The sequence below is a fragment of the Bos javanicus genome, chromosome 3, assembly GCF_032452875.1.
Source record: "Bos javanicus breed banteng chromosome 3, ARS-OSU_banteng_1.0, whole genome shotgun sequence".
Classification (NCBI taxonomy): Eukaryota; Metazoa; Chordata; class Mammalia; order Artiodactyla; family Bovidae; genus Bos; species Bos javanicus.
Genome location: NC_083870.1, coordinates 40,833,542 through 40,861,470, shown reverse-complemented (window position 1 = coordinate 40,861,470; position 27,929 = coordinate 40,833,542). Strand labels below are relative to the sequence as shown.

General features: G+C 34.6%; 1 protein-coding gene across 3 annotated transcripts in view; it reads right to left on the bottom strand.

Moving 5' to 3' along the window:
* Positions 1 to 6,385: 6,385 nt before the first annotated feature.
* Positions 6,386 to 27,929, bottom strand: part of COL11A1 (collagen type XI alpha 1 chain) — a 226,869-nt gene continuing 205,325 nt past the window's right edge. For all 3 annotated transcript variants that reach the window (XM_061411030.1, XM_061411027.1, XM_061411031.1), the window contains 10 exons: positions 22,209 to 22,262; positions 21,120 to 21,227; positions 20,572 to 20,625; positions 20,433 to 20,468; positions 20,284 to 20,337; positions 18,201 to 18,450; positions 14,807 to 14,919; positions 12,227 to 12,295; positions 9,800 to 10,033; positions 6,386 to 8,101 (listed from right to left, as the gene is read on the bottom strand). In XM_061411030.1, coding sequence (XP_061267014.1) covers positions 7,955 to 8,101; positions 9,800 to 10,033; positions 12,227 to 12,295; positions 14,807 to 14,919; positions 18,201 to 18,450; positions 20,284 to 20,337; positions 20,433 to 20,468; positions 20,572 to 20,625; positions 21,120 to 21,227; positions 22,209 to 22,262 — 1,119 coding nt within the window. In that variant the 3' untranslated portion in view covers positions 6,386 to 7,954. The remainder of the gene's footprint in view (positions 8,102 to 9,799; positions 10,034 to 12,226; positions 12,296 to 14,806; positions 14,920 to 18,200; positions 18,451 to 20,283; positions 20,338 to 20,432; positions 20,469 to 20,571; positions 20,626 to 21,119; positions 21,228 to 22,208; positions 22,263 to 27,929) is intronic.

The following is a 27,929-nucleotide window of genomic DNA, read 5'->3' as shown; positions in this document are numbered from 1 at the left end:
CTCTTAAATCATGGAAGTGTAGCTATGCTATGCCAAGTCACTTCAGTCGTGTCCGACTCTGTGCGACCCCATAGACAGCAGCCCACCAGGCTCCCCCATCCCTGGGATTCTCCAGGCAAGAACACTGGAGTGGGTTGCCATTTCCTTCTCCAATGCATGAAAGTGAAAAGTGAAAGTGAAGTCGCTCAGTCCTGTCCAATTCTTAGCGACCTCATGGATTGCAGCCTACCAGGCTCCTCCGTCCATGGGGTTTTCCAAGCAAGAGTACTGGAGTGGGGTGCCATTGCCTTCTCCGGGAAGTGTAACTATTGTAATCCAAATCTGTATTACCACTCACTTAAATTTTCACAATCATTCAATAAACTTTCACTTAATAATTCTTATTATCTGACTCATCTTACAGATCCATCCAGCATAGAATGCCTACTTGGTAGATACCGTAAAAACTGCCCAAAATAGTAATTCTAAATACAACTTTCATTGTGACTGTCTAACTCAAGAATAAGCATTCATTTAAAATTATTTACTGCATATTATCCATACTCTTACATGATTTCAAGCTATTACAACCAAACCTTAAACACAGGCCTTGGCCTCACCCCAGGCCATACTGTCTCATCACTGGGACTTATCAGACTCCTCCTCTTGGTCAAGTGCTATACCAACTTGTGCTCTGCAATTCTTTTTGGGTTTCCTCCTTAAAATGGTCTTCTTTCTCACCTCTACACATACCTATCCAAACCCTACAGATATTTGCAGACCTGCCATCTTCATGAAACACTCACAAACCAGTATTAATGGTTCTTTCAGTTCTCCAAAAATCTGTATAATCTGAAACTTGATAATGATAGCTTATGGTAAATGGTGTCAGATTCATGGTCTCCAAAGAATAAGATTTAGCTTCTGGACCAGGGACAAGGCTTGATCACTCAAGAGCTTTGTGTAGCAGAGTTTTATTAAAGTGAAAGACAGAGAAACCTCTGGCACAGACATCAGAAGGGGGACAGAGAGTGCCCCCCTCACTAGTCTTAGCAAGGGAGCTGTATTTTTTAATTGATTATTACAATAAATCAAAAGAATGTCTCAAGGTTGCAAAGGTCTTAATAGACCCACTCCCCAATTTACATGTTAAGGTGACAGAACTAACAGTAGAAAGATCTTACCAGACCCACTCCCATAATATACATTTTAGTGAGTGAAGTCGCTCAGTCGTGTCCAACTCTTTGCAACCCCATGGACTGTAGCCTACCAGACTCCTTCTCCGTCCATGGGATTTTCCAGGCAAGAATACTGGAGTGGATTGCCATTTCCTTCTCCAAGAGATCTTCCCAACCCAGGGATTGAACCCAGGTATACCGCATGGTAGGCAGATGCTTTCCCGTCTGAGCCACAGCTGGTAAAGAATCCGCCTGCCATGTTGGGAGACCTGGGTTTGATCCCTGTACTGGGATGATCCCCTGGAGAAGGGAACAGCTACCCACTCCAGTATTCTGGGCTGGAGAATTCCATGGACTGTATTATCCATGGGGCTGCAAAGAGACAGACAGGACTGAGCAACTTTCAGTCACTTGATGAATACATTTTAAGATAACAGGATTAGTCAAGGTTTTCAAGAAGGAGAAACTGTCCTCAAGCAGGATACATTGTTGTTATATAATCCTTACCAAGGAATGTATAAAAAAGTTTGTCCTTTCCTCTTTGAGAATTCCAGACCCCTTTCTCTTCCTCAGGGACCCTGGACTTCTTATCAACATGCCTAGGAATTGACTCAATAATAAACTGTTCTTTTAGAACTGATGTTTTCCTTTCTTCTATTAATCTGGGATTAAGGATTTAGTGAAGACACTTTCTGACATAATTATTTTGGGTAGTTTTTATTTTTTTGATAGAAAACTGTCCTGTGATAGCACTAAATGATATCCTCAGTCATTGATTAACTGATAAATAACCATCGTTTTCTGTATTGATGTTTTAGGATTCAATTATTTAAAACCATTTGTCTCCATCTTTAGAAAATATTTACTTCAAAATTCTGCCCCCACTGCAGCTGCCCTCCTTCCTCTCCTGCCTCACTTTGAGAGAGAGAACAGGAGGGTGGAGGGAGGTGGTGTGCCCAGGGGTGGGAGAGGTCTCTCACACAGAGGAAAGATATGCTGATAAGCCTTTTATTTCACTAAAAATATAAAATTAAAAAAAAATTATTTACCTAGTAATATCACTTTTCCACTTTTAATTAATTAATAACTTAAGAGTTTTTCTAATGTTGTTATTATCAGTTTCTCTTTTTCCATGATTCTCTCAGGACTGATGTAAAGATCTCTGTAACTATGTAGAAGTAACTACATAATAATATTATCTAACATGTGAACTTTGCTTCTCTATAGCTAAGAAACTTTCCATAAACTGTAATTGAATGTTTTTAAAATATATTTTGCCTTATAGAGCGATAGCTATGATAACAGTTTTACTGAGTTATTTTGTTTTCCTGAAGTAGGTAAGATGCCAATACCCGTGTCATTAATGAATTGGTTACACAGAATTTTCCACTGTGTCGATTAAAGGGCTCTGAAAATCCTTTCTTAGAGGACTTGTTTGTTCTATTTAATTCAGTCTTGTCCTGTCAAGGTTGAGCTCAGAAATGGAGGTCTTTTCAGGTTAAAGTTTCTTTGTGCCTTAGGAATATTCATTTCCCTCAGTAAGCCAGAAAAATAGCAGACATTTTATTTACACCTGTTTTACTTCTTTATAAACTTATAGAGGTGATTTAAAAATAAAAATCTGTGTATTTGTGTAGCTTTGTATGAATACTATTATAGGGAGAAATGCCATTATAAGGCTATTATAAGTTCTAGATTTTATATCATGAAATATTTCTGAAATTATTTTGGTTTATATTTTTAGAAGGAAAGAATTAACAGCAGGTTGGTAACTCATTTTTCCCTCTCTTTTGACACTGACCAATCTCCTTATAAATATTGAGTGCTGTACTTACAAGACAGAAAATAAATGAGGAGGGAATTCCCTGGTGGTCCATTGGTTAGGACTCTGTGCTTTCACTGTAGAGAACATGGGTTCAATCCCTGGTTGGGGAACTAAGATCACATAAACCACTCAGTGAGGAAAAAAGAAAATAAGTAAGGAGATAGCAGGTGTTGCCTATGAACTGATAACTGAACTTGGAATGTTTTAGCAGAATACATTCTGAAAGATTTAAAATTGTGAGTAATTCTACAATCTCTGGATCTCTGGGCTGAAGCTACATTGAAGAATTATCAATTATATGACCACTACAGAGATATGCTCTGTATATCTTGTGCTTCCGAGGTAGCTCAGCTGGTAAAGAATCCGCCTGCAATGTGGGAGACCTGGGTTCAATCCCTGGGTTGGGAAGATTTCCTGCAGAAGGGAAAGGCTATCTACTCCAGTATTCTAGCCTGAGCCACAGAATACTCCAGGATACTGAGAATATTGTATCAGAATACTGAGAATACAGCTTAGAATACTGAGCTCCAGGCCAGAGAATTCCATGGACTGTACTGTCCAGTCCATGGGGTCACAAAGACTCGGACACAACTGAGCAACTTTCACTTTGGCAAAGGAAATGGCAACCCACTCCAGTATTCTTGCCTGGAAAATCCCATGGACAGAGGAGCCTGGCAGGCTACAATCCATGGGGTAGCAAAGAGTGAGACTAAAGACAATGACAGAGATATGAGACTAGCAAAATACAAAATATAAAATTTAATGATCTTAAAACCTTTCAAACCTATCCTTCTCAAGAACAAAAACATCCTAGTAAAATGGGCCTTGATAAGCTCTGTCAGATGAATTTGGGATTCTTGGATATCGTATATGCTACTGCTTTCATTTTTTGGTATCCTTTGTGAATCTCTGCAAGGCTTTTATTTTTTTTTAAGATGATTTGAAGCATCTTTTTTATTATTCTTTAATTTATTTGGCTGTGCTGGGTCTTTGTTGCTGCTTGTGGGACTTTAAGGTGTGGCATGCAGGATTTTTTTTTTTTTTTTTGGCATGCAAACTCTCAGTTGTGGCATATAGGATCTAGTTCCCTGCTGCTGCTGTTGCTGCTAAGTCGCTTCAGTCGTGTCTGACTCTGTGCGACCCCATTCCCTGAGCAGGGTTCAAACGTGGGTCCCCTGCATTGCAGGCATGGAGTGTTAACCCCTGGACCACCAGGGAAGTCCCATGGCTTGTATTTTACGTGAGTCTCTTTCCTGATTTGGACCTCTGTGATACAACCTGTATTTACTTTGCAATAGTCATTATTTATTTGGCTCTTAGTGTATATCAGTGTGCTAGGCCCTTAATTAACTCATTCATGCTGTTATCCAGCTTGCAGAGGACTATTTACTTGAAACCAATAAAACTTAAGCTTCATAATCCTCTTTCACAGGCATCATCTAAGACCTTAACGAGATTCTAAAAATATGCCCATGTGGTCATATGATTAGTTAAGATTTGCCAAAGATTCTTTAACCAGGATCAGCTAAATACTTTGTGATTACATGCCAACTTCTTGATATTCTTTTTTTTGTGTTGGGCGGTGTGGAAGGAAGCTGTAAGGAGGAAATTTGATTAGAGATTCATTTACTTGGCATTTGTGGAATATGCCTATGTGGGATATAATTATGTGGCTTGCAGCTAATATTTATGTATAATTAAAATGCCAGTAATCTCAGTATAGATATGGCTTTCAGGAATAGTCCTGTCACCCACTTGTTATGATAATGAAAAAGCTACGAGGGCAGAATTTATACCATTGTATGCATGTGTATTATGGTGCCCAGAACCTGAATCTATTGATAATGGAGGAGCAACAAGGTAGGAAAACGTACAGAATCAGAGGCTGCGCTCTGGAAAACTCTCACACATTTATGGTGTGAAGTATAGTGTGAAGGAACTATAAAAGAGATTTTCTTGAATTTAAAATAATCTAACATTAAGCAATACTCACCAATAACAGAATTTGACTCTGAAACATCTCTAAGCTATTGACAATAAAAAGCACTTTAAACCTAATTTGTTAGAGAAACATTATTTCTAAAAGAAATTTAAGATTGTCATTTGAAGAGGCACTCAGAGGTTGCAGCCAAATAAATAAATAAACAAGCAAACACATGGATAAAATTGTTACAGAAGTACTTTAGAGATTTAATTAATAAAAATATCAATATTTTCCTGGATGTTCTGATACTTTTGGTATTGGTCCATTTTTTAAATTAATAATTTGTTGTAATACCTTTACTCATTTTAAATAGTAACTTTTGTATTTTTTATTTGTAATTTTGTATTAGCTTTTTAAAGAGAATTATACCAAACTTTATGTGTATCAGGCCCAGGACTTACCTATGCCTGCAAAGTCAATATTACTTTCCATAATTTACACATGAATGATTCATAAGTTCTTGGTCAAGACTAGAATGTTGCATAGTATCCATTTTCCCTTACAGAGAGATTCCTTTTCAGATGAAATCAATAAGGAGACAGAAAAAATTCGATAGCATACAGAAGACCATATGCATAGATGAAAGGTATAGAAAAGGATAGGTGAGTTAGCTATTTATGCATTAATTCAGTTAAGTGCCACGTTTGAAGCCATTTTGTTTAAATGGACAAATGATGCAACTTCCCCAATGCAGGTCAGTATGAAAAAATTCCCTCATTACTATGCATTCATTAAATTGTCTGATGTATGGAATTCCTCTTGATAGACAATATTATTTTATGTATGATTTAGAGTCTATGACGTGAAAGTTGCTCAGTCATGTTTGAGTCTTTGAGACCACGTGGACTATACAGTCCCTGGAATTCACCAGGCCAGAATATTGGAGTGGGTAGCCTTTCCCTTCTCCAGGGGATCTTCCCCACCCAGGGATCGAACCCAGGTCTCTGCATTGCAGGCGAATTATTTACCAGCTGAGCCACAAGGAAAGCCCAAGAATACTGAAGTGGGTAGCCTATCCCCTCTTCAGGGGATCTTCCTGACCCAGGAATTGAACAGGGGTCTCCTGCATTGCAGGCAGATTCTTTACCAACTGAACTATCAGGGAAGCCCATACAGTCTATATTAAAGTCTATATTTCAAGTAAAATATCTGGAAATTCTTGTAATGCTGAAATTATGAATGTTTGAAACGTCATAAAGTTTTTAATTATAAAAATATTTAAAAAATTAAGCATATCCTATCATTTTGTTTATAGAGTTTATTTTAGAAATGTGGAGAATTTTAAACAACTAATCTATGAAGGATAATATTCTTTTTCAGAAGTGTAAAACTATTCTAACCTGGATGGTCAAGAAACAAATTGAAAGCCTTTTCTGCAATAGAGTAATTTAAAACCTATTTAAGAAAGAGAATGACCAATCCAGGTAGACAAGACTTGAGTTTATTTATACCATTCATATCTCCCTTCTTCAAAGGACATTTACAAACTTGATTTAAAAAATAAAAGAACTTCTGAATGACAATGTTCACGTTTTAATTTCAATATTACAAGTATGTTCTTTTGTGATAAATTATCAGTTGAAAATGTTCCAGTGAAATCTAGTATCAATTAACTTAACACTTCATATAAGAAATAATAAAACATTTATTTTCAAGTCTTACATATATTACTTAAAATAGATACAAAGTTCAATTTGTTATTTTTAGATTTTACTGCTATTTCAAGCTACCTGAAAGAAAATGCCTTAGTGGAAAAAATATTTTTATTTTTTTTAATAAGTATGACTTTTAGTACAAGCACTATTAGTAACAGTTCACCCTTATGTTATTTAGCAATTAGGTAGGTCAAATAATGTATGATATTATCTTGAAAGAAAAGAAATAATATTTGTTGGACAGGTGCAAGTAAAATAATATTTGAAGACTATATGCAACTTAGCATCAAATTCTAGAAGTCGATTGATTAAAATATAACATTTAACAAGTTCATAAATAACTGCTTAGTTTCCATCTTTTAATATTAACCTGAATAGCTGAAGCACACTGAAAACAATGAGATGAGATAACGTAGTTAAAGAAATTGTACATGTGATTGATTGATTGCTTGATGTAGGCATCAATCTGTTAAAATAGCTTCTCATACACGTTTTCCTGTCCAAAAATATAAACTTGCTTGTTTTCCATATATACAAGTATCCTGTGAGATCCTGGATTCTGAAAAGAAAACGGTTGAGGTATAGCACTGAATAAAGCATCAAAATGCATGATGTTTTTGGCTGAAATTCAGCAAAGTTACGGTCAGAAGAGAAGAGTTGCTCGGTATGTGCTTCCAAAAGTCTTCCAGGTTTTGCCCTCTGAGAAATTTGTTGGCGACATCAAATAACTGAACTCTTCAACATCAATATATACAAAGGCATTTTATTATTCATCAAAGGAAGGGAATTAGAGCCACCAGAAATTACAGTTTTATTTTTTCATAATACATATATTTATTGCCATCATATTTCTGCAATTGTCATAAAATTAGAGTCAGATGGAATTCAGAGACACGTGCAAGTTTTGGAAATGGACACATAGATAACAGTATAGAACTGTACATAAAATTACAATTTATTAAACACATTGTTTTAGCACATCCTTGATGGATGGGAATGAGCACCATATCTTTTATGAATATATATTTTTCTCTCTTTTTTTTTTTTTCTACAGCACCAAAGAAATCCAAATAGGAAAAGGAGAGATGAAAATTGGGATTCAAGAATAAGGCCTGTTTCCATCTCAGCCACACTATCTTATATTTTTATGATTTTCAAAGTTTTGTCATGTGGTTCTGTGCCCACAAGGGCATCAGTATTTCCTAATTGGTACATACATATGTAGCAAGTTATTTTCTATACCATTCTTATTCAAAACTTGCATGTGGCATAAAATGGGTTGGTGGTACCAAGGTATATTTTCTGTTGATTTCATATGTTCTTTGTCCTAATCTTAGCCAAGAAAACAAACAGGACCAACTTCAAATCCAAACTTCTGATTCTGATCACCAAAGTCATTGATCATTACATCAACGATAGGTACTTGATCAATTTTCGGTGTATTGATTTCAATCACAGTCTTTTCATAGCCTTTTCTGGACTGTAAAGTTAAGAAGAAATAAAAAGTTATACAATCATTGCATACTTCTAACATACATTATTTTTTTCTTAAGCCTCTGAGTAGAGGTAAGAAGGTAAGAAAGAAGAGAATGGAAAACAAATTTGCCATTATCTTTGTAGTAATTCATTCTTCTTGTTATCGCTGATGTCATATGTAGTTTTAAATTCTGAATGTTGACCGTATTTAGTATTTAGCTGCACATATTCAAAATGTTACTCTAATATATTGCACAGCTGCAGAGAATCTTACTGAATTGATATATACATTTTAATATGAGAAAACTGATATTGGTACTGGGTCATATCTTTGCATAAATAATATATCCTTACCACTGTTACAATAATTAAGATATATATATAAATATATATATGTATACACACACATATAAGCAAATTTTCTAAGAAAAATTTGAATACAGTGTAGGAATTATAATACAAGAAGCCCAAGTCAAAGTATTTCTGTTGCTATGTATAAATTTTATGAATAATTATCAGTACATTATATTGGGAAATCTAAATCACTTGCTCCTTTCAATATACAGTATGTTCTCTTCTTTGGTCTATGTGTAAGCTACTTACTTTGTTTATTTGTAATTGTGGCTTTTCAGTAATCAGCTAGGAAAACAAATTTTTAAGGATGCTCTCTTGGTCATTTGCTGTTATGAAATTACCATATGTGTGAGAAAGACAGTTGCAGAGGATTAAAATAACAAAATGACTGTATCTGTTTAAGCTCTTGTAACATAATACCAATCTGCAAACCTCTATAAGCAAAATACAAGATAAGAATTATCTATGGTATGAATGGTATAATGATGATTCCTTTAACTGTCATTTTAGAATCATGAATTAAGGAGGCAAATGAAATAAGGCTCTTGATCTTTTTCATTCCACGAATAACTAGCTGTAATAGTATTTAAATATCAGGAATAATTCCATAAAAATAACATATGACCCAAGATTACCTTCTGCTATGGCTTTAAAAGTGTGTCTATATGTATGTTTCAGTTTCTGTATCTGTGTGTGTGTGTTTGTGTGTGAGTACTAGTGGTTTCTAATATACTGTACTTTAATATCGGAGAAGGCAATGGCTTCAGTACTGGCTTCACTCCAGTACTCTTCCCTGGAAAATCCCATGGACGGAGGAGCCTGGTAGACTGCAGTCCATGGGGTTGCTAGGAGTCGGACACGACTGTGTAACTTTCAAGTAGACAACCTGAGCGACTTCACTTTCACTTTTCACTTTCATGCATTGGAGAAGGCAATGGCACCCCACTCCAATACTCTTGCCTGGAAAATCCCATGGATGGAGGAGCCTGGTAGGCTGCAGTCCATGGGGTCAGTAAGAGTCAGACATGACTGAGTGACTTCACTTTGACTTTTCACTTTCATGCATTGGAGAAGGAAATGGCAACCCACTCCAGCGTTCTTGCCTAGAGAATCCCAGGGATGGGGGAGCCTGGTGGGCTGCCGTCTCTGGGGTCACACAGAGTCGGACACGACTGAAGCAACTCAGCAGCAGTAGCAGCAGCAGCACTTTAATATGTCAGTGTTAAGCATCAAGGCTTAATGACAATTGACATCCCCTTCATGAGAGAAATCTGACTTAGGGCTAAAGTGGAATGGCTATACATTGCCTCTCATCTCTGTGAAAGAAGGCCACAGGGACTATACTCACCGCACAGCCATCAAAAAGGGCTTTGATGTAAGGGTTGTTGTCATAGGACATCTCCTCATCATTTGATCCCAAGAACCGAAGTGCTTTGTCATAGCTTCCTGATGACACATCATACCAGGCCACTGACTGATGACAGTAATAGGTGAAATTTTGCCGAGCAGAGGCAGTCAGCAGTTTCAGAAATGTCATTTGCACCATATTAATGGAATTGCCTTCGATATCTAAATATGAAAGCTGGAAATAAGAGAATAAAGAGACACATAAAGACTCTTTTCTATTATAAAGAATAAAATCACTGTCAACAGTGAATTGAGATCCCAGAAGCATGTGGATGTATCAACAGACCTATTTCTTACTTAATGAAAGAAGGTATGCACTGAGAGTCAGAAGACCCAGATATAGGAATTTATGAAATGAAGATGGGTTTTCACCTTAGCTACTATCAACAATACTTATCTTGGAAAAAAAAAATCATTTTACCTCTACACTTCATTTTCCTAGTCAGTCAGTAAATACCACAAAAAAATGTAATTGTTTTATTTGTTTCCAAGAATTATTTCATTATACTCCTGTACCTTTTTGATATAGTCCAGGGAATTCTCCAGGCCAGAAAACTGGAGTGGGTAGCCTGTCCCTTCTCCAGTGGATCTTCCTGACCCAGGAATCGAACCAGGGTCTCCTGCATTGCAGGTGGATTTTTTTTACCAACTGAGCTATCAAGGAAGCCCTTTTGAATAATAGAGTGGTAAAACAGTGAAAATGAAAATCAAGGAATCTCAGTGAAATGCAAAGACAGACTATTTTTATGTTTGTTTTCCCCTATTTTCCTAGTATATCTGTTTGATTCAAAATTTTCGACACATTCCTGCATTTTTCATTTTGGGGCCACAGTCTTCCAAGAGGTTTTTGGTCTTCTAATTTTCACCACAGACCTCCTGTTTGTCTGTTCTTAGTTGATGTAATTATATTCATCTTTGTATCATCAGCACCAAGCATATTGCCTGAGACATGCAAGTAAATATTTGTTATCAGGAAATACTTAATTTGCGTTTTGAGAAGGAACACAGTCCTAATTTCAAATTATTAAAAACTGTCTCTCCTGTCAAGCTCCTAATTTGTTTTACTGGGTATAAATAAACTATCTGGGATTAGCTGAGACATATAAACTTATATTTTAAAAATTCAGTAAGAAATTTGCCCAGGTTATAGATTAATTCAATATAAAGGCAGTTATCTGTGACTTTCCTTCTTATTGGGCTTCCCTGATAGCTCAGTTGGTAAAGAATCTGCCTGCAATGCAGGAGATCCTGGTTTGATTCCTGGGTCAGGAAGATCTGCTGGAGAAGGGAAATGCTACCCACTCCAGTATTCTGGACTGGAGAATTCCATGGACAACTGTCCACAAGCAACTTTTGCTTCACTTTTCCTCCTTATTATTGATTTACTTAATTCTTTCTGATTAAAAGTTCAGATGATGAGAATACCTGAGAGGTTAGAGAAAAAAACTGGGAAATCCACTCTAAGGAAAACAAAACAGCAAAAAATAAAACTACACCCAGAGAGCTCTATTTGTGTATGTATTTTTATCTCACACAAAGATAAAACTGTAACATGGATATTTAATATGTAACTTGAAAACTGAACTAGAGATTTATAATGTGGAGAATATTAGTAATATGTGTAGATTTTTAGAGGATAACGATTGTATAAATAGTCATAAATGGAAAATCATAATTTTTTTAAAGAACATTGAAAATTTGAATAATTATCTGAATAAATGAGAAACTTTCATTAGAATACATTATAATTAACATTTCAAAAACAAATATATCTTAAACAGCTTTTAAATGCAAATTTAGTTTTGGCATGCAATGTTAAAATATCTCTAGAAAATGACTAACCACGAACTGGTAATTCTATGGAAATATCTAAGTAAACATGTGCTGTAATCCATATAAAAGGTCAGTCAGTCAGCTCACTTTATTTCCAGATGTAACTATTGGAAAAAACATTTCACATTCCAAAAATTCTTATTGCAATTGAAAACAAAGAATAAATTAGATTTCAAGTATAAAGGAAATGAAATAGTCAGAGATCCTTCCTAAATAGATATTATATTCTCTATAACTCATATTTCTAATATAGTCCATTTTTATGCTATCTCAAGTACTTAGTGAAATGTATACTTTATTTGATTTTATTATTTTAATAAATTTAATATATTTCCATTTATTTTGGTAAAAATTTTAGACTTCTCTCTAAAAATCCCAAAATTGGTCTAAGAGATTTAGATAAAGCAAACTAGAGAGTACATGGAATCCTGCTTTGTATGATTTAGACTTTCACAGTAAGGGGCTAGAGATTATATAATTTGAACTTGAGTTATGATGTTTAAGATACACCATGCATGCTAAGGTAATAACATACCAGTTTTCCTCTCTTAAATTCACTAAACCAGCTTCCTGGTTTCTCCTTTGGCCATGATGAAATTCTTACCTGTTGCAAAGAAAAGAAAAGTTAGAAAGCAGGTTAAAATTATAAACAATATTGTTTATATATTTATCATTTATTTTCAGTAATACTGTGATGCTGAAGAGTTTTTAAAATGGTTTACCTGGATAATACAAAACAGGATAAAGAGCAAAATTTCAGATAGATCTGTGAATTCCCATTTAGTGAATTTTGAGCCAATTTTTTTTCCTGTTTTCTTTAATTGCTACAAAATAAGGGAGGTGGAAAATAACCTGGTAAAGGCATACCAAGTGTTGGCTATAGGAGATGTGGGCAGAACTCTTAGGCAACTCCTTGCAAAAGAAACCCTCACAATGCCAGTTGGAATCTGCCATCAAGGCAGATAGAAACCTTTAGTAGTTCATAACCAAGGGAGGCATCCTGAAGCATCCAGTTAGTAACTGAGGACTGGATGCTATGGAGAAGTCAAGATTAAGCTTGGCAGGAAGCAAGCCTAGTCATTCCCTGCTGGGGAAAATGATTAGAAACTTTTATAAATGTTATTATTTAGCTTTGCAAAGATCAGCAAGATATAGAGGTATTTAAGGCATCACTCGGAGAAGGCAATGGCATCCCACTCCAGTACTCTTGCCTTGAAAATCCCATGGATGGAGGAGCCTGGTGGCAGTCCATGGGGTCTCTAAGAGTCAGACAGGACTGAGCGACTTCACTTTCACTTTTCACTTTCATGCATTGGAGAAGGAAATGGCAACCCACTCCAGTGTTCTTGCCTGGAGAATCCCAGGGACTGGGGAGCCTGGTGGGCTGCGGTCTATGGGGTCACACAGAGTCGGACACAACTGAAGCAACTTAGCAGCAGCAGCAGCAGCAGCAAGGCCTCACTAGAGGGAATTTGAGTAATCCTGTAAGGGGAGGCATTTCCATTTTCCCACATTTCTCTGTGGACTAGAGGAGTTTATTATGCTTCCCCACATGCAAAATGTGGTTGGGAAACAGAAGTTGCTTTGTTTCCTGCTCCTACTATCCATCATTCACTTACAAACTAAATGTCTCTCCTAAAGAGAGTAGTCACAAAGCTACTTATTTTCTTATAAACCTGTGGTTACCAAAGGGGGAAACGTGGAGTGGAGTGGGATAAATCAGGAGCTTGGGGTGAACACACACACACTACTATACATAAAACAGATAATCAACAAGGACCTACTGTATAGCACAGGGAAATCTACCCAATATTCTGTGATAACCTGTATGAGAAAAGAATCTAAAAAAGAATGAATATATGTGTATATGTATGTGTATATATATATAATATATATAACTGAATCACTTTGCTGTACACCTGGAACAAACACAATCTTGTAGATCAATTATACTCCTATAAAATTAAAATATTTTTTAAAAGTTGCTTGTTTTATCTCAAGGAGATTCTGTGCCTCTGCATGCCAACTCCACTTACTAACAAGAATATGATTTATTAAAAGTATACAGATAAAATCAAAATGTCCCATCTATAAAATGTTTGGAGAAGGTAATTATGTTAGTGAAAAATCTTATATTAATAATTTGCCTATAGCTTCCCTGGTGGCTCAGACGGTAAAGCGTCTGCCTACAACGCAGGAGACCCGGGTTCAATCCCTGGGTCAGGAAGATCCTCTGGAGAAGGAGATGGCAACCCACTCCAGTACTCTTGCCTGGAAAATCCCATGGACGGAGGAGCCTGGTAGGCTACAGTCTGCTGCTGCTGCTAAATCACTTCAATTGTGTCCGACTCTGTGCGACCACATAGACCGCAGCCCACCAGGCTCCCCCGTCCCTGGGATTCTCCAGGCAAGAACACTGGAGTGGGTTGCTACTTCCTTCTCCAATGCATGAAAGTGAAAAGTGAAAGTGAAGTCGCTCAGTCGTGTCCGACTCTTCGCGACCCCATGGACTGCAGCCTACCAGGCTCCTCCACCCACTGGATTTTCTAGGCAAGAGTACTGGAGTGGGGTGCCATTGCAGTCTATGGGGTCGCAAAGAGTCAGACATGACTGAGCGACTTCACTTTCACTTTCACTTTAAAGATAGAACTCACATATATTGATACTGCTTGGTGAAAATCAAGGAATATGTTTGAAGAGACTATCTGAAAGTACAGAGAATACTCTTATGTTAAAGATTCGTTCTTGTGTATTTTGTGTATTTTGAGCGTAAAATACAGCTGTGAGTTCTATCACATGGTAATTGGAAAGAATACCACTATGCATATACTAAAATCTGATAATCAGCTGTGCTGTGTCATGGAAAGTCATAGAATTTTAGAGAGCAAGCAGGTGCATAAAGAGTACATCTGGCTAAAAAATAAAAAGTATTTGTTAACTACGTGTCTCACTTTGGTGCCTTATTCATGTTTATGCAAATGAAATGCTCTAATTACCCCTGTAAGAAAAGCAGATAAATGAAAATATGACAATATAATTTTCCTGTTTACTTCAATATTGCAAAAACATGGCATAAACTGTCAACAGTCACCATCAAAACAGATTGGTTACTTACTCCCTCCGATTTTTTGTCTGGATAAATGCAAGTCTCACCACCAGATGTGAAATTACAGTAAACTTTGAAGGAATCTCCTGAGCAACCTTGGTTGGGATCAATCCAATATTCACCTGAAAGCAGAAAAAAAAAAAGTCATATGCAAATACATTTTGGGCTTTGCTGGTGGCTGATAAAGAATCTACCCACAATGCAGGAGACCTGGGGTCGATCCCTGAGTTGGGAAGATCCCCTGGAGGAGGGCATGGCAACCCACTCCAGTATTCTTGCCTGGAGAATCCCCATGGACAGCGGAGGCTGGTGGGCTACAGTCCATGGAGTTGCAAAGAGTCAGACACAACTGAGAAACTAAGCACAGCACAAGCACAAATACATTTATATAAAAAATTGAATACATTATAGGGCCAATTTTATTGGAGAAATAAGGAAAAATGAATAATCATTTATTTTTCTACATGGATCACTTTTATGCTTTTGGTCACATTGGGGTATATGTTTGAAGAAAGAATGACCTATTGTTTTGTCTGCCTGGAGCTTTGCGAATGTCCCCATCTTCCTGGAACATCCTTTTTTTTATTCTTAGCATGCCTATTACTTTTGGGTTTCAGCTTAAATGACTCCTCCTCAAATATCAATACCCTATTGATTTACATATAATAAATTGCAAGTACATTGGGTGGAGATATACTTGACCCTAAATCCTATATGTTTTATTTACTACTTAAGTGAAATCCCATGGACTGAGAAGCCTGGCAGGCTACAGGCCATGGGGTTGCAAAAGAGTTGGACATGACTTAGCAACTAAAACAGCAATAACCTGACTATAATGATCATTATATTTTTCCTTGATTTATTTATCTGTATTGATGGAGGTGAGAGTATCTACTTAGCTTCAAGGATCATTCTTTTGCATTACTGTATAACAAAAACTTCATTAAGTAAATGTACTCCCTCTTTAAATGGGCTCCAAATAAGTCTATTTTATATATTTAAATACAGTTTGCTATTAATTATATTATTTAAATGGTACAGAACTAATTTTATCATGTAAATGACCATGACCATTAATTTGGTGTTAGGTGAGTAATGATGTTAAGTAGTGGGACTAACAAAAAGTTATTCTTTAAGTAATTGACAATGGGGTTATTTGAGAATAATTGGGGAGATAGACTTGGTAGATATGTGATGACTACTTCTCTCCTAACATTCTTCATGCTGCCATTTCATTTCAAATCCTGATTTGAATTATGTCAATTCACTGATTATGAACTTTAAACAACGTAAAAGCTCAAACTGCTTGGCTTAGTATTGGAACTCCTGAAAATTTAATATCAGTTTGCTTTTTAAAATAAATTCTTTAACAAAAAAATTATACTTTTTCTGATTACACCATTAATAATTTCACATCTGGAACCAATTAAAATTCTTGGAAGAAAATTACATAAGAAAATAAAAATCATCTTAAAGATTTTACCAACTGGAATAACCACTCTTAATCTTTGATATTTCTTAGGGTTTTAAAGAATATATAATTCTGAATTATCTGGTAAGCATTATTTTTATCTCTTCTTAGTTAACATTGTTACTAGATAGTCTTTCAAATGACATATATTTAAATTACTAAGATGCTTTTTTTGGCTTTTTACCATTTCAGCTTGCAAGAGATTTCATAGGAACTCTCTGATTTTAGATAGCAGGGGAAATCTGTATCTGTCATACTATGCCATTATAAAACTCTAGGTTTACTTGTTGCCATCATTAGACAATAATAGCCCAAAGGAATTGTTCTTTCTGTTTATCTGTGAGTTTCTGCATGAATAACAGTGTCTGACACCAATAAGTAAATAAATAAATATTTAATTGTAATTAATTAACACAAATAATTAATAAAGTTAGCTAATATACAGAAACCACCAGAAAATGTAGTCCACAGTGAGCTTTCTATCCCCCAAATTTACAAAAGTGTCTTGAGCATCAAGTTCTAGTTAATCATGTGTTGTTTTATGTTGTCAGTAAATGCTTATTTTTTACATTTGATATTCATTCACATATGTATGATTACCTTAGCTAGATCAGAAATGTGGGTCATTCTTTTTATACATCACTAAATTAATATGAAACTAAACAATATATATTTCAAATAAAAATAAATGTAAAGATTTTTGATAGCAGTTTGTAAAGAATCCTTAATAATTATCTGTGTCTCTTTTTAACAAATTGTGCTTAAGATAGGAGACTTTTAAGACATTTTTGTAGTAAGGAATGTCTGTTCTTGAATTGCATGAAACTTTTCTGTCTATGCTGAGTTATTTAGATCTCAGTTACAACATTCATTATATGATCAATAGTGAAAAATAATGTTGTCACACAGAGTAAATAGAATGACAAAGTATTTCCACTTAAAGTGGGAGATTTAAAATCAGATACAGATCTGCCCATTTTTGGTTTAGTTTAGGATAGTATGAGTTATTCATTTAAAATACCTGGGACTGTTAGCTTCTCAGAACAGGTATAAAGAGTTTTGTCAACTAATTTTGTTGTTTAGTTGCTCAGTCATCATCTAACTCTCTTGTAACCTCATGGACTATAGCCTGTAGCCAGGCTCCTCTGTTCCTGGTGCAGAGGAGCTCCAAGGCAAGAATACTGGAGTGGGTAGGTATAGGAAATTATCTTGATATTATTACAAACAAATAATTCACAGTTGTTATTCATGGATCAATGAAATACATTTTTGCCTCAAACTATCCTATTTCTTAAATACTCTTTTCACCAAATCATTGCTAAACTGATAGGTCACATGATTCAGTTATGCTACTTAATCCTGAGTGTTATATAAGTTAGGACATAGTATATAAATATGTAGTAATATGCACACATCATACCCATTCTATGATAGTAATTACATACCAAAATACATTTGTCTTATCTTGATGTTGTTATTTTTTAGTCGCTAGGTCATGTCTGACTCTTCTGCAACCCCAGAAGACTGTTGCCCGCTAGGCTCCTCTCTCTGTAAGATTTCCCAGGCAAGAATACTGGAATAGGTTGTCATTTCCTTCTTCAGGGGATCTTCCCGACCTAGGCTTCAAACCTGCATCTCCCGCATTGGCAGGGGGAGTCACCAGGAAAGCTCTTGTTATCTATAACCATCTAAAATTGATCTTGTCATAATTTAATAAAACCTTATTTAACAAGACAAAGATTTTCCAAAGTAGATCTAGAATTACAGTGTAAATGGCTTTTTTTTTTTTTGTCTACAGGATTGGAATTAATCATTCACTCTCATTTTATTTAGAGTCTATATTAAATATTTAACTAGAATTAATGAGCTGACAGTGCATCTCAGTAACTTAGAAGCGCAAAACATTCACTTGGGCATGTATTATTAACATACCATCTGGGAAGTCAGGGTGGCTGAGTTGCAGATCTTTGCAAGTTCGGGCTGGATTGGTCTGTGTCCCCATTGGAAACTTCATATGCTCGATGTCTTGTTTCAAGGAATTGAGGGAACCAAATATTTCCTCCATTCCATCATTGTAATCCAGAATATTATCACCTGCATCTGCTTGCGTGCTTTCAGCATGTCTTCTTGTTTTTTTGGGTGACAAGATTGGTAAAGGCTGTATGACTTCACCTGGTGGACCCTGTAAAAGAGATGATCTGCATGTAACTGCTTCCTAGGGTAAAATATTCTTCAAATATTAATTATTACTGATTATGTTATATCATAAGATATTACAATTTATTTAGCCTTTTAATGTTTTCCCTATTTTTAAAGTTTTCTCCAATTGCTTATATATATTTATCATACATATATATCTTTATATATAAACTTTGTGAATTCTTTAAAAAGAATCTAGTGGAGGTATCAAGGTAGGCACAAAAATCAGATGACTTCTGGGCTTTTTCTATACAAGTAACATAGTACAGAGTTGTGTGGAGATATGTTATATATGTTACTTTTCTATTTACTAACTAGTCCTCATTTCCATGTCCTATCCCTGCAACAAGACTTTAGTCTCTGAAGATTAAAAAAACATTTTTAGGTTCTTGTATTATATAATGAGATGTCTATGGTACTTGATAACAATTTATATCACATTTAAAAATACACATTAGCTGGTTCCAAACATTTATAGCTGTATATATAAATAAAGAAGTGCAATTAGACTTGAATTTACATATCTATAAGAGTAGAACTACATCAAATAGTTAATCTGTACTTTTATGGACTGAATTCTATCCCATAAAAATCCATGTGGAGAATTTCAAAGCCACAATAACTCAGAGGAAGATCTCATTTAGAAATGGGGTGGCTGTATATATAATTATTAAAGTGAACATGAGGGCATTAGGGTAGTTCTGATTCCGATATGACTGGTATCATTCTAAAATGGGAAAATCTGGCACAGAGACATGCATAGTCAGAAGACCATGTGAAGAGACACAAGAAGACAGCTTTCTACAACCAAAGGAGAGAAGTCTACACAGGATCTTTCCCAGCCACATCACCTCAGAAAGAAACAAGTTTCTGACACTCTGGTCTAGGACTTCTGCCTTCTAAATTTGTCAGACAAAATATTTCTATCCTTTGAACCATCTAGTTTTTGATTCTTTGTTACTGTCATTGCAGCAAATTAGTACTCATATAGCTTAGAAACAAGTTCAAGAAAAAAGTCTCAAATTTTGTCACATGGATCTAACACAGTAGTTGTGTGAACCCTGGTAAATGTCAGATCTAATAAGTAGCAGCTATTATTATCTGGCGGAGAAGGCAATGGCACCCCACTCCAGTCCTCTTGCCTAGAAAATCCCATGGACAGGGGAGCCTGGTAGGCTGCAGTCCATGGGGTCGCTAAGAGTGACTTCACTTCACACGACTGAGTGACTTCACTTTCACTTTTCACTTTCATGCACTGGAGAAGGAAGTGGCAACCCACTCCAGTGTTCTTGCCTGGAGAATCCCAGGGACAGTGGAGCCTGGGGGGCTGCCGTCTATGGGGTCGCACAGAGTTGGACATGACTGAAGTGACTTAGCAGCAGCAGTAGAAGCTATTATTATCATTATATGCAGTAGGAAAAAAAAATGCCAAGTATCTGAACTTTTTATTCCTAGTTAGGTATTAATATATCTTTGTGGCATACAAGCAGTTGCTTTCATGAAAATGTGATATAAAAATATATGATTTTCTTGAAAAATAAAGCAAGATATTATAATATATAGTTATAGTATCTGTGTATTCAAAGAGTGAAGCCAATTTGCAGGCAGACACTTTATTATCTGAGCTACTAGGGAAGCCCAATTAAAAGACATGTGTTGGCATGCAGACCTAAGTACTTAATTAAGGTAGGTGCTATTTCCTAGAAAATCAGTACTTTGACAGAATGTGTTTTTTCATTCTTATAAATTCAGAGAAATCATTGGCTGTCTCAAGATGCTAATTGCCAAAATATTACTCTTGTTACTATGCGCTTACCGGAGGCCCAGGAGGCCCTGGAAGACCACTGTCACCCTTCTGGCCAGCAGGTCCCTATTAGAAAGAATAAGCAACAAAATAAATGGAGACCAAAACATTTGAGTAAGGCATCACTGAAAAATTTAAATGCTAAAGGGAAAGGTACTTACCGTAGAGCCTTTAGTGCCCTTTGGACCTTGAGGACCCTAAAAAAAGCAAAAGCGAAAGCAGACATAAAAATCTAGAGAATCTATGTCTCTTTGATTTATTTATAAGTTAACCTGGTAAAATTCTCTGTCTTGTACTTACTGGTAAGCCCGGAGGACCAGGTGGACCAATGGGACCGGCAGGACCTGGAATTCCCTACAGAGAAGTTTCATACAAATTAGAGTTTTTGTCAGTGATTCCATTTTTATACATTACATAACAACACAAACTGCAAAATTTAGACAGTGCAGAAATACAGAAGAATGGCTTAAATTTTTCCATTTTAAATCTAGGAAATAACTTTTGCAAGATAATCTGTATTTTTTTTCCATTTTGCTGCAATATGTCTCTCTCTATATATCTTTATGGTCCTGCAGCATTGAGAATAATGATTTGTATGTGTTGAGGATTCAGTGAACGTTTGTGTAATTGACTACTAAAGTATAATTTTTATGGTTTCCAATATTCATAATTTTTATTTATTTACTCTAAAGTTGAATAAATTTTGTTTTGAAAACATCATTGACTTAAGGAGATTAGACCCCCTAAATCACTTTGTTGGTCATGTTTAAAGGAATGTGTGCAGGAGTGTGGGTGTATTGATTGTAGGATTGGAAAGGAGTAGGAAAATCAGTTATATCTTTACTCACTCCATCTCCCTTTGCTCCTGGAGATCCTTGAGTTCCAGGGAGTCCTCTGTCACCCTTTTCACCTTGTTCTCCTGGAGGACCAATTAGGCCAATTAAACCAGGATGTCCCTTTGAAAGGCAAAGAAATTTTAATGATGTATAAATTGCAACCATGGATTAAGTTATAGTCATAAAATAACTGCGTTAAATACATGAAATATAAGAATAAAAAATACATTAAAAATTTAACCCTTTCTGAATAAAATATAGGATTAAGAACCTTTTCCTCCTCACCTAATAGGATCCTTTACTGATTGTATTATATGAGACTTTCATTAAGGGTTAGGAATATATATTATTGAACAAAATGCTTTCTGAAAGCATCACCTTCAGTGCTGTGTTTACTTAAAGCGAATTCCTTTAACTAAAAGGCCAATAATGACCAAATTTAATATTGGTGAAATAAACAACAGAAAATTCTTTGGTTTAATAAGCATTGGATAATGTATATGTATGGCCAAGTCCCTTCTGTTCACCTGAAACTAGAACAACATTGCTAATTGGCTATAATCCAAGACAATGTTTTTGGTGCTTAAAAAATTAAAAAAAAATAAAATGAGTTCTACTCTTCAGAGATTTTTCAGTACCCAAGAAATATTTACAAACAAAAATAATTCAAAAATATTAATGTCACTCTAAAAATGTTTTATTTTCTTTATTTGATGCAACAGAGCACATATATCTTTAAAATTACCATCTGAAGGACAGTCTAGTTTAAAATTTTTATTTTCATGTTTAAAAACATGAAAAAATGGGCACTTTGTTATTCTGTTTATTTTCTGAATAGTTATTTTAGTATAACCATATGCTTTCTCCATATGGTTCCTACAAAGGAACATTGACTAATATAACACTGAGTTCTGGTACATTTTTCATCATTATTTTCTCTTTTCTGAATTCCTCTTGGAAGCTAAGGATTGACAGCATTTTCCTTGGTTAGAATGACAAAGCAATTCCTTGAAATTTCCTTTTGAGTGATTTTAATGTGCATAATTGTAGCCTCTGCAATTAGGATATCAACAGTGTAATAATACATTATTTTATTCTCACCTTTTCACCCTTGGAGCCAGGGTCACCTTTGAGACCGGGTAAGCCAGGAGGTCCCTAAATAATGAGAAATAACAAACATACATAGAGTATGCGCAAATTAGAGAATCATATTATTATCCGAGGAAAACAAAAACAGGAAAAGCTGGTTTTAATAATATGATAAGGTTCAAGATAACTAATGATAACAAGCATTTACTTTTTAGGATTATAAATTATTTTGTGCACTAAAACTCCATGGTTTAATATATAACCATAATAATAAAACATAGTATTGGTAAGTTTGTTTAAATAAATATGAAGTTAAAAATAGCACATGATTTAAAAGAAAAGAAGCATTTTTAATTAATTTTAGAAAAGAAGTTTCCAGATTTTACATTCATTTAATGAAGTATTTTAGTGCTAAACTCAAATTTAAAAGTTATAATATTGCCAGTAAAATTTAAAGGAAAAGCCTTTAATAAAATGTTTGACAGTCAACTGACCATTGTTAGCCATTTTGCTAAGCAAACTCCCAAGAAAGTATTTTTAGCTATAATTCCCAAATTGAATTTCTAATCTAAATAATCTCTAAATGTAAAAAAAAATTTTTTTCACTTTATTCATATTATACCTATATTTTAATTATTTAATCTTTTTTATAATCCAAGGGTAATCCATTTATCCATTCAAGTTAAATTATATTGTAATGAAAAATATGGAATTATTTTAGCAATTAACTCTTAGTCCTGGCTTCTACTCACAAAAATATTCATAATGATGTCTTTTAAACAAATTTTTAGATATAAAAAACTAGTGTACTTCAACACAAACTAAGGTTCTTGTTCTGAAATTACAGCAAGTTGAACTATGCAAGCAGATAGTTTACAAGTAGGTGGTGGATGAAAAAAAGGCCAGGATAATACTACACACTTGAGTCACTACTGCTTGCAAAAAATACCGCATCAAGAAACAAAGGCAAAATATAATTTTTTCTCTATGAGTTTGAATTATATAGACTGAATTGAACTATTTGAATTATAATTTCCATAAAGATTTTAACATAGCACTTACAAATCAAATTGTTTTAACTTTGATCAAGCTATATGATTAGTCTTCACTGTAGTATCTTTTGCAAGGCTACCATAAGTATTTTTTCACTCTCTAGACAACTTGAATTTTCAGTGTGAAAGAGCACAGTAAGTCTTAGTCCATCATCTTTACAAATTTAATGTATTAAGGGCCATGGATCTAAATAACGTGATGTAATATAAAAACTATGTGTTGAGAATCCGATAGACTGGATGGAAGCCAGATGCTCTTATCTGCAGTTTAGCTAACCAAAGAGAACTTCAGTTCTCTCATCTGTAAACCAAGGATTATATAATTCCTGTCTCAAGGGGCTACTGTGAAATTGCATAGATAAGCACTCTCCATTCTTTAGTTTCTCAAGTCTTCTCCTCAAACTGAAATCTTGAATATCAGAGAAAGATAAGAAAAATATTAGTATAAATTAGTCCTGTGTAACAACAGTGTTTTGGACTGTTATCAGAAATATTTAAATTTGTTTTGGTGGTGCAGTGGTAAAGAACCCAGTTCCCAATGCAGGAGACACAAGAGACGCATGTTCGATCCTTGGGTTGGTAAGATCACCTGGAGAATGGAATGACAAGCTATTCTGGCCTGAAGAATTCCATGGACAGTGGACCCTCTGACTAGAGTCCATGGGGTCACAAAGAGCTGGACATGACTGAGCAGCTAACACACTGCACTACATGAATGAGTCTGAAATTCTGTTAGTATTGATATAAAAGTGAACAATTTCTCTATGTCATTCTATTGACAATAGATAAAATTATCTTTATAGAAATTCCATGCAATTTTAAATGTAAATTTAACCCTAAAACTCTTCTTATAAAGAAAAAGTTATTAATCCTCAGATACAGATTTGTTATCAATTCAGTTTAGATTCTCTTTTGTGTAATAAATAATCATGCTATTTTGTTAAAATAATTGTCAAATTCACTTTCAGGAATATTCTAAGGCTAGATTCTAACACTGGACTTTCATCTCATTTGCTAATATTGTATCAGAGTGGATGATCTCAAGGTGTGATCCTCAGACTGCAGCATTATCACCACTTATGAAGGTATTTTGCATGCGTGCATGCTCAGGCATATCGGATTCTGTGATGCCAGGAACTATGGCCTAAGGCTTCTCTGTCCATGGGATTATCCAAATAATCGGTAGGAATACCGAAATGGGTTGCCATGCCCTCTTCCAGGTTGTCTTCCCAACCCAGGGATTGAACCTGCATCTCCTGCACTGCAGACAGATTCTTTACCACTGAGCCATCGGAGAAGCCCTTTGTGAATGTATTAGAGAAGAGGCTTGTCTAGACTAACTGAATCTGAAATTCTGGAGTTAGAAACCAGCAATCTGTTTCATAGGTTTATTATTCATTAAAGTTTGAGAAAAAGGATTCTGTGGCATTAGGTCCCAATCTGTTAAATCAATATGAAAATCAGAATAGCATAAAGAATGTCATTTATGTTAAAAGCATTACTTATTTAGTCCTACTAATTCAATAATTTTAAGATTAAGTAAGTATATTTGCATCAACTTTTTTCTGATCTCATCAAAAAGGCCTGGTAAATTATTGGTTAGGAAATTAATGTTGTCTAATAGCACAATTTTAAAGGAATAATATAAATGAGTAATGAAAATAATAAAATAATTCCTTGAGGTCCTGTGACCATCAGGATAGATGCCAAACATTCTATATGTTAGCACAAAGTGACATAAAAAAGCACAAAAAAATAGTTCTAAGAAATATGTAATTTCATGAAAGAACCATATACCTGAACCAGTAGCCTGAACCCATTTAAAAATATTGGTTAAAATTGACATCTGTCAGTAAAAAGTAAATATATTATTAAATTGCAATACAAAAGCTATTTAAAGAGGCTAGATTTTTTCTATCTTTCTTCTTATTTTACATTTAAGCTCTCTCTGGTAGACAATAAACACAGAAATCTTGCTGTAAGTGAGAGAACTAACAGGGATGTCACTTCATGAACACTGATATTCCAATCACTGCTTCATTCAGCATCTCAGGTCTCCCACTCATTATTCGGGTATTCCTGAGTCCATTCTTTCTTATCTCAGAGCTTTATTTATAAATGTATTCTAATAATAACTGTTAGACAACTGTGATAGAGAAAGAAAAAACAGGCCTATGAAAGCACTACATATAGTGAAATATATGGAAATTGAATTATTGTTATTTGTTTCTGATATGCTCTGGACGGCAATCAATCAGCTTTCTCATGACAATCTAATAGTAAAAGCTAGAATGGCAAAAATAAAAGAAACACTACAGATTCTAAATGCTCAGGGTAATGGGAAACATACTAGAAGTTATTTGTGTTTGTAATGCTTTCAAATCATTTCTATAAATACTTTTCATGAAAGAGTTATAGGAAATGAATGTTAATTCTTTTAAGCTAATAATATCATAAAATTTCAAACTATATCTAAGGAGGCGTTTGCCAAGCAAAGTCAGTTTCTTATTTTCATCAGTTGGAAGTAGACATTGGCAAGTTATGATGTGATAGCAGTTATAAAAATCCTCTGAACCTGGAACACATCAAAAATATCAACTCTGCATATAAAAATGTTATTTCAGGTACAGATATTTTCTATTTCCTCTTTAGAATATTGTAAATTGAAAAACCTTATGAAATACATAATTCATAAGTGATAAAGTGAAAAGGAAAACAGGGATGATACATTCTTAGGTGTCTAGAATACACAATCAAATATTTTCCCTTGCCGTATCATGCTATACACAATATTTGCTTTACTATGCATCTCAAAATTCCAGTGCATTAAAATTTAGAGAAAATTCAGATCCTACTCTTTATTTAGAAAGTAGTATTGTAAAATAACATTTAATTTGGTGAAAAGCAAATGTTTTGTGATTTAAACCTGCTTAATCATTATGGAATACTACACATCTCAAACCTGTTTACAGATAAGTTAAATGTAGCATTTAAAAATTTAAAATATAATTCAGTAATCCTACCATTATTCAGCAATTATGGCTTAAAAAATAACGTTATCAGATATTTTACTTATCAGCACGCAAAAGAATTAATGTATGATAAGGTAAACTTGTAAAAATACTAAATAGTTTTTCAGCTACACTGGAACAAATAGTTCTTAAAATAAAAGATTATGAAACAAAATAAATATTTAAAACTAAAATAGATGCTAATTATATCTTAAAAAAGTAAAATAAAAATTAACATAAAATTATTAAATCATGTTTGACTATACAGCAGAGAGGAGAATATAGCAATAATTACTGTTCTCTAAAGCACTCAATTTTATTACCATTTGATTTTTTCTATTTTCTGAAAAACAAAACAAAAACAACACAACAAAAAAGTTCAACTTCAAAAACTCTCAAATAAATTTCTTTATACAATCTCATCATTGTCTTTAGCTTTCTTTTAGCTTTCACACATACTGTTTATCTACTTTCAGTTCCATATGATGGTTCTGAATATTTAACTGTATATAAAATTCATGCATATGTAGAAGCTTAAATTTTGCCATGAGAAATATCTAATTTTGAAGTAATAAGTAAATATTATACCATATATAAACTCTAGTAGAGCTGATCATATAGAATGGTGAGATACCAGTTATCATTTTATGAATTTTAAAATGTTTGTTCTTTCTTGTATCAGAGCTTTATTTATAAATATATTATAATAATAACTGTGTTAGAGAATTGGGATAATTAAAGAAAAACCAGGCCTATGAAAGAACTACATATAGTGAGGTGTTAGTTACTGTTGAGTCTGACTCTTTGCAACCCCATGGACTGTAACCCACCAGGCTTCTCTGTCCATGGAATTTTCCAGGCAAGAAGAATACTGGAGAGGGTTGCCATTCCCTTCATCAGGGGATGTTCCCAACACAGGGATCGAACCCAGGTCTCCTGCATCACAGGCACATTCTTCATCATTTGAGCCACCCAGGAAGCCCACATACAGTGAGGTAGAAATGAAATGTTTGTTTCACTATAGCCCAAAGAATTTCCAATCCAAATATTAATATAAAGTGGTTAAATTGTTACTTATATAGCAAATGGTCTAAGTTGCTTGAGTTTTTTTTTTTTTTAGGAATAGTTTGTTTAATCATCATAAGAACCCCATGGATAAAAATATATTAATATCCCATTTGATTCACTTTAACCTCATAATATCCTATAAGATAGATTCTACTTAAATTCTCATTTTACAGATGAGAAACCTAAAGCTTAAAAAAATTGAATAACTTTCTTAAAATTCATTCAGGTTGAAAGTTGATGAGCTTAACCTCTAATCATGATATGCTACTTCTCACTCAAATCCAAAATTGCCTACTAGAACATGTATTTCTTAGTTGAACTGAAAAGTTCATTAAAGTGTTATACATCCTGAAGATGATTTCTCCACTCATCCTCATCTCCTGAAGACCAAGTAGCATTTTCACCAAAATTCGAACAAACTATTTGATGGTATGAAAACGCTACAACAAATTCGCATTCTAAATACTCTCTGATAAAACAAAAAAAAAGCAGCCCGAAAAAGGAATGGCACCCATGTTGCTCAGTTCTGTTGCTTTCCATTTTACTGTGGAAAAGGGTGTGAGTTATTTAGCTAACATTCAGAATTATAAACTTTTGCAAGC